At 38.1% G+C, this 7193-nt stretch overlaps 1 protein-coding gene across 1 annotated transcript; it reads right to left on the bottom strand.

Annotated features, from left to right (window-relative positions):
- Positions 1 to 439: 439 nt before the first annotated feature.
- LOC116012695 (protein RDM16) lies at positions 440 to 5254 on the bottom strand. Its single transcript, XM_031252337.1, has 6 exons — positions 4484 to 5254; positions 3276 to 3557; positions 2529 to 2990; positions 2234 to 2428; positions 1968 to 2128; positions 440 to 1668 (listed from the first exon to the last, which is right to left on the bottom strand). The coding sequence occupies exons 1-6, from the start codon at positions 5141 to 5143 to the stop codon at positions 783 to 785; spliced, it is 2646 nt and encodes an 881-aa protein (XP_031108197.1). The 5' UTR covers positions 5144 to 5254; the 3' UTR covers positions 440 to 782.
- Between the last annotated feature and the right edge of the window lie 1939 nt (positions 5255 to 7193).

Genomic DNA, 7193 nt, shown 5'->3' with positions numbered 1-7193 from the left:
AAGTTAGAAATTAAAGAGATTGCTCTCACAAGTAGATCTGTTGGTAGCATGCAAGAAATTTTGCCTTTTGCGCCCAAAAAAAGATACCAACATTTTTAAAATTTTAAGGTGCATTTGTTTAAAATATAAATATAAATTTCTATCGTCCATTCAAAATTAATTTCTTGGACAAGGATGATTTTAGGACTTGCTTACCGCAAGGGTTTGGCAATAAGACTCCACTCATGTAGGCAAGAAATATAAGCAACTTCTAGAAAAGCTTAAGCCATACTCTCCATGCAATTGCACAAACTTGTAGCTCAAAGAACACTTTAATATCTCACACGAAAACTAACAGCATATCAGATTTTTGCCCCATATATAACGTCTTGTACTCTTATTCGTGCCTTCTGGAAAGACAGTAGGCATACACCATCAGATGTTGACACGACAAGGTTAATTATGGAATCATAAAACCGCGACGTTTCATTCAAATAGTTTTCTTTTTTCCCAAACGAACATCAGTGCCGTTCATCTCATGCCGACTGCTGAGCAACAAAGCAGAGTCAATTAGGTCACCAAAGTGTACAAAGGACATCGACAAATTGATCCAGTTTAAAGCTGGATAAGCATACTCATATCATACATAGTCCATAAGTCCATATAAGAGTAAAATTCTGATTATTTTTCCCTTCCGGACAAACACGCTGTAAGATTTACGGATGATAATGGATTCGCAATGAAAGAAGCAAGTTGCGGTTTGTGTGGCAGCACCAGTGGAGATTGGGATGGTTTCCATCAATTTAAAGTTCTTCGTCTTTGAAGTTGACAGCGAGATCCCAGTAGTGGGGAACACCTGCATCAGCAAAAATTTTCCGGGCTGCAGCTTCAGTCCTGCATTCGTGAACAAAGAATTTGTGGAAGCTTGGTTTAGCAACACTCCCTTGCCAAACCAACACACACTTGTTGATGGGCTTTTCTTCATCCTCGTCTTCGTCTTCATCCTCTTCCTGTTTGACAGCGGCAGCCCAATCAATCCGCCTGAGCATAAGTTTCCCATAACGTTTAATAGCTTTTTTGCCGCCTTCAACTGCCACAACACTAATACCGTCCGAAATCACTGCACACCCTGTCATACGGTTCTCCTGAGCATTGACATCCACCTTGAAGCGGGTCTGTGGGTGCGAAAGATCGTTGATTTTGTATACAGAAACTATAGTCTCCAGCGTGGTATTGGGGTCATCAAAAAGTTTCCTCTCTTTCTTTTCACGCCGCTCATCAGGGGTAAGCTTACGAGCTATGTTCCTGTCTATATGAGCTTGCTCACGCTCAGCAGCAGCACTTCTAATCTCCATTTCAAGCTTTGTGGGATCTTGGGTGGCTTCTGATCCAAGAACTTTCATGAGGTTACTCATTTTAACTTTTGGTTTTGGTGGTTCCAATAGTCCTTGTCTAATCATCTCTTGCTTGTCCTTCTCTCTAGCCAACCTACGCTGAGTACGAAGCTTCTTCTGCTCCTTTTTGGTTAGCTTCAGTGGTTGTGGTGGAGGTGGAGCTGGTTCTGCAGGAGGCTCAATAGGGCGTGGGTGCTGAACATAAATGGTGATCATCTCCATCCTCAACTTATCATGACTTATATTGCCATCAGTGATGTCACCATAAGCACCAGATTGCAAGATAGGAACATCCCTGGAAAATCAAGGAAACCAAAGCAAGGGACGCATTAAAGGCTAAAGTTGGTGCAACAGACATTGCAAACAAAAACACTTAAAAGTAATACGACGCTGAACCAATGTTTGTCCTTCTCGTCTAGGCAACTAAAAGATAAAATCCTAGAGCTCAAACTAACCCACTTCCATCTGCTTATATCTCTCAGTCTCTCTCTCTCTCTCTCTCTCTCTCTCTCTCTCTCTCTCTCTCTCTCTCTCATACACACACTGACACATATGTACATCCACAAGATAAAGTGTCAAATATAGACAACTTACCACCACTCAACCTCAGGAATTGGTTCCTTTTGCTTTTCCTGGGTGAAAACTCTCTGTGAGACCTCAATGAGATTTGGATTTATATCAGGCTCTGCTTTTGCCTTTGCTAATTGTGCTTGCTTTGCTTTTAGCTCCTTGGCACGTGCTTCTCCAAATTGACTCTGCAAAAGCAAGAGTCGGAGATTAAAATTAAAAACACAATTAGAGTACTACTAAAACAGAAAGAGATGTACAGAAGGAGGACAAATGAATGCATTGAAAAAAACCTTCAACTTAATTATTTCTGCATCCCTGGACCATTTGCCTTCCTCTACAAACTGAAAACTCATCCTCTTGGGTCTTAGAATCTTATTTTTGTTAAGACCCATCCTAGCATCAAAATGGGGATTTTCGTCAGGATCAACTTCAAGCTCTGGTTTCAATATTTGGAAAGCGTCCTTTTTCTTTTTATTGATGTTTACCTGGATGGGTAAATAGAGATATAAAAGGGCATTAGAAACAGTACTCGAAAAATAAAACAGAAATGAGATAGAAAGAAGTAAAACAAAAGAGAATGCTTACCTTAAGAGTACTAGATGGTTTAGGCATATTAACAACATTTCCTTGTTCATCTATTTCCCTGCCCAAAGCATCCAATCGGAGAACAGGAGCTTTGGCAGGCTTTGGCTGAATGGTAACTTCTTGTGGCATCTGCCCAGGAAACATGTTTATAAGGGGAGCAAACTCTGGGTCTTGTCGAAATCCCATCTTTGCAGCAAGCTCTTGTGCACGTTTAACCGCTTCATATTTCTGTGCTGTTAGCCCAGCAAGATGAGGTAAGCCACTAGGTGGTAGATTGACAGAGGCTCCTGCGGGCAGGTCTAACGTGCTCGGGGCAGCACTTGCTGGTGTGGGTAGTATACCAGAATTGGAAGATGCAACTAGAGCTGGCTGTACTCCAGCACTACTTGATGAGGCTTTATGGCTCTCTGTAGCTCCCACTTGTTGACTACCCTCTCTAGTTGGACCAGCACCCTTATTTAACTATATAAAGAAATAACATAAAATTAATGGTAAAAATGTCTTTCTAATGGACCTAACCTTTACAAATTATGGAGTAATATATATATATATATATATATATATATATATATATATATATATATTGGAAGAGCAAACTTGGTGCAATAGTACAGTTGCTGCCCTCTATACAGAAGAAGCGAAAGCAGATTGACCTTTCCATGCATGCCATACAAAGCATAAACTTTATGCACCAAGCTGCCCTCTGCGTGTATGTTATAAAAATGTGTACAAGAATGACCAACTTACTGTAGGAATCTTCTTAAGCTTTTCCGCTAGCTCCTTTTGCATTTGTAAAGCTCTCTTGGCTTTAGCTAAAGCATCAAGAGAGAAGCCTGCTCTCTTGCCAGCACCGGAAGCTGTCCCATCTGTACTGGATTTCCCAGGAACCTCATGAGATCTGTTAATATTAACTCCCTTATTTTCATTTGTAGAAATCGAAGATACCTTGGTAGCAGGAGGATCAACAGGAGCCAAAGAGGTTTCAGGCAAAGTCCTTGGTGCCTTGTTGGATGATTCCATTGCTAGACCCTACAAATAAAGAAAACCAAATAAAAATCTGATCATGTAGTGAATCAGAACTAAGGTAAAAGCAGAGAAGACAAACGTAATTATTGATAAGTGACAGAATATAAGAGTTAAACTAAAGATGTTGTCGTGTCACGACTCACGAGGCACAACAAAGCAAAACAGAGAATACATCCAATTTTTCAGCACAGACAGTATTCAAGTATTTTAAGTCACCCTTCATGGACTTTAATGAATTCACAAGGACCACTAAATAGCAGAGGAAGTGCCTTTATAAGAGACTGACACATACTTTTGCTGGGTGACTGAAAGTTGAGATGTAGAAGACTTGATCCACTTCATGAGGTGGACAGATGAGTATGGAATAATGGTTTGAGGAGTGATTGAAAATATCCCAGCAGTAGCAGATAGTAGTTAGCAAAATAATCTAAGTTACTTGTTTAGCAGATAGTAACTAGAAGATATGTGAGAAGACTGACATAGTGACACCTAAATTTTCTAAGTTAGATAGAACCATGGAAATCAACAGAATAACTTTTTCATGAGCTGATGGTCTTTGTAACTGTTAACCATGGCTCCCTATCATGAATCAAAGCTTAGAAGCAAACTAGTTTTCTTCATAGAAAGTCATTCACAAATGACTACTGGGATGCTATTCCACAGTGAAAGAAGTTAAAATTTCCTGATCTTAAGATGCTTATAAAGCACATATACAGTCATGCAGATATCATTGGAACAATAATATACATGAATATACACACAACCTACTGCCCAGCTCCCACTTAGCAAAGATTCACAATCAGTGTACACCATCAATAAATGATATCCCTGCAACTTTAGCTCCACGTATAATAAAGCAGGTTTTCATGAAATCATGCATACAAATATGAAAATTTTTAGGCAAGTGTATGGGTAAATAAGAAACTCACATTGGCAACAGAATCGACATGTTGAGCATCTTCAACTGGCTCCTCTTTCTTAAAAGTTCTATTTTGGAATTCCCTTTCCATCCTTTCCTCATCAACCCCCATATCATCCTGTTTCACTTTATCCTCAAATCTCTTCCTTTCTCTCCTCTCTTCCTTCACCTCACCGTCATCAAATCTCCTCCTCTCCCTTCTATCTTCCTTCTCCTTTCCATTCTCATTCTTTCCCTCGGAAACCCTAGCTCTCTTCTCAGCTCCATCATTTCTATCCTCACTGTCTCCTCTCTCTTTCCTCTTACTAAAATGCCGCCTCTCCACAGACTCTTCTCTCTTAGTTTCCCGCTCGTGCGATCTCTCGCGCTTGTCCCGATCGTGAGATTTCTCGCGCCTGTCTAAGCTTCCCTCTCTCTCACTCCTGTGCCGCTCAGTCGATCTCTCCCGATCGAAGGAATCCTCCTCGGAATGCCGACGGTGGCGATTGTCCGACCTGCGGCGGTCGTCGTCGTCGTCTCCGCCACGGTGCTTTGAGCGATGGCGGTGGTGATGGCGATTATCGTCTTCGTCGCTGGCAGCATCCCTAGACTTGTCCTTGGAACTTCGGTGCTTGTGCTCTCTTTCCTTTGCTGATTCTCTGTCTTTGCGACTGGATTTCTCCTTCTCCATCCTAAGGTTTCCCTGCGATTCCAACTCTCCCCTCCCCCTTCGGTAAAGTGTATGAACTTCTTCAGATGCGATTAGGTTTAGCCGTTTAAAGGAACTTTTATCCGGATATGGGAAGCGGACGGGGTTGGGTCATTTTTAATGCTTTCAAACCCGTTTTGTATCCGAATGTAGAGTTTGAAATATTTTGGCAGATAAGTCAATTTTAACTTATTTAACAACTTTGTAACAATTTATTGCTCTAAAACATTAAAATTCAAAAAGTTGTTTAAATAAATTATTTCGATTATTGACTCTTTGTGCTTCATTAGGTTGAGAAAGTAGCATCTTTGTGCTTCAAAACATTAAAATTCAAAAAGTTGTTCAAAGAAATTATTTCGATTATTGACTCTTTGTGCTTCATTAAGTTGAGAAAGTAGCATCTTTGTGCTTCATTAGGTTGAGAAAGTAGCTATGAACAGATACTACATTGTAACAGAATTAGTAGTACTCAAAAAAAAAATAAAACTATTTCGATTAACTTTTTGAGAAAGTCATTTTGCATGTAATCTGCTAACAGTTAATTTATCAAACATCTTTCTACAATCAGCTAATGCTATCAACTAATAAAACTCACTAACTAAATCACATAACAACTATTTACCAAACACCTCTTTTAACTTTTAAGGAAAATAGTAATTTTAGTTTTTTTATTATATTTATTTATAGATTTAGCATTTGAATTATTTATAGCGTAATATAACAAGTTATTGATGGAGTTAACGTGGTGATTCATGGTTAGATGTTTAAGTCGGTCATTACATGTGTTTATTGTTGTGATGGCAGTAAAGCAGTGACAGAATTGACTTGTCCAATATTAACCCTCGACCCTGTGCCAAGTTTCTTACCACACATGACAAATTTGAATGTATCCAATGCACGCTTTCGAGTGTCCTCCTTAGGGGTGAGCAAAAAAAAAAAAAACCGAACCGACCGAAAAACCGACGACCGAAAACCGAACCGACCGATTATTTCGGTTTCGGTTATTAAGGCAAAAAAAGTTCGGTTATTTCGATTTTTCGGTCGGTTATCGGTTTTTCATGAGAAAATCGAAAACCGACCGAAAAACCGAAGGTTAATTTAAAGAAAAAAATATATATAACTTCATCCTATTTACATTTTGCAAGTCCATAGCCTATCACATTAATTTTAATCACTTATTGGATTGCACGGCATTTGTTAACCATATAGTGTATAAATATAATGCATTCATATCGGACTAAACTACTATTATAAAATGTGAGAAGTAGTGTATTTATATTATTATATATACTGTATTTACGTGACAATTAGTGAGAAGTAGTGTATTTATATATATTGTATTTACATGTGAATTAGTGATAAGTAGTGTATTTTTAGTACTGTATTTACTTTACAATTGATATGCAATTTGCACATTATAATGATCTTAAGTTGTAATATATTTGGAATTAGTTTTATGAGGAATATACATACTGCAACTATAAATTAGTTTTCACAAATCAAATAGATGTAGTATGTTTAAATATATTTTCCCCATAGTTATATTTTTCCTAACTGTTCATTCACTAAACTATTATTATATGACATTAATTTTAATTATTATAAATATTCTTTTAGCATTAGTCAAAAAAAAAGAAAAAAGAAGCTATTTTACTTTAAAAATTCGGTTATATTTAACCGACCGAAACCGATCGAAAACCGTCGGTTTCGGTTATTTCGGTTATGAAGGTTGGTCGGTTGGTTATGAAGGTTCGGTTAAATTTTCGGTTATTTCGGTTATTAACCGAAAACCGACCGATGCTCACCCCTAGTCCTCCTCACCCAAAAAAGATGGAAGCTATTCAATAATGTTTTATTTAAAATTTAATTCAAGCAACATTAATTTTAGAACCAAGTATATCATTTGCTATATAATATTTTAATTGTAATTTTTATAATTTGAGTGGGCTGAAAAATTGTTCTATGTGTTCTTTAACCCATTTTAACATGGTAAACAAGCTGTGTCCAAACCAACCAAGAATCCAAGAACATG

This window comes from Ipomoea triloba, chromosome 3 (assembly GCF_003576645.1).
Source record: "Ipomoea triloba cultivar NCNSP0323 chromosome 3, ASM357664v1".
NCBI lineage: Eukaryota > Viridiplantae > Streptophyta > Magnoliopsida > Solanales > Convolvulaceae > Ipomoea > Ipomoea triloba.
This window is presented reverse-complemented; position numbering and strand designations above follow the sequence as displayed.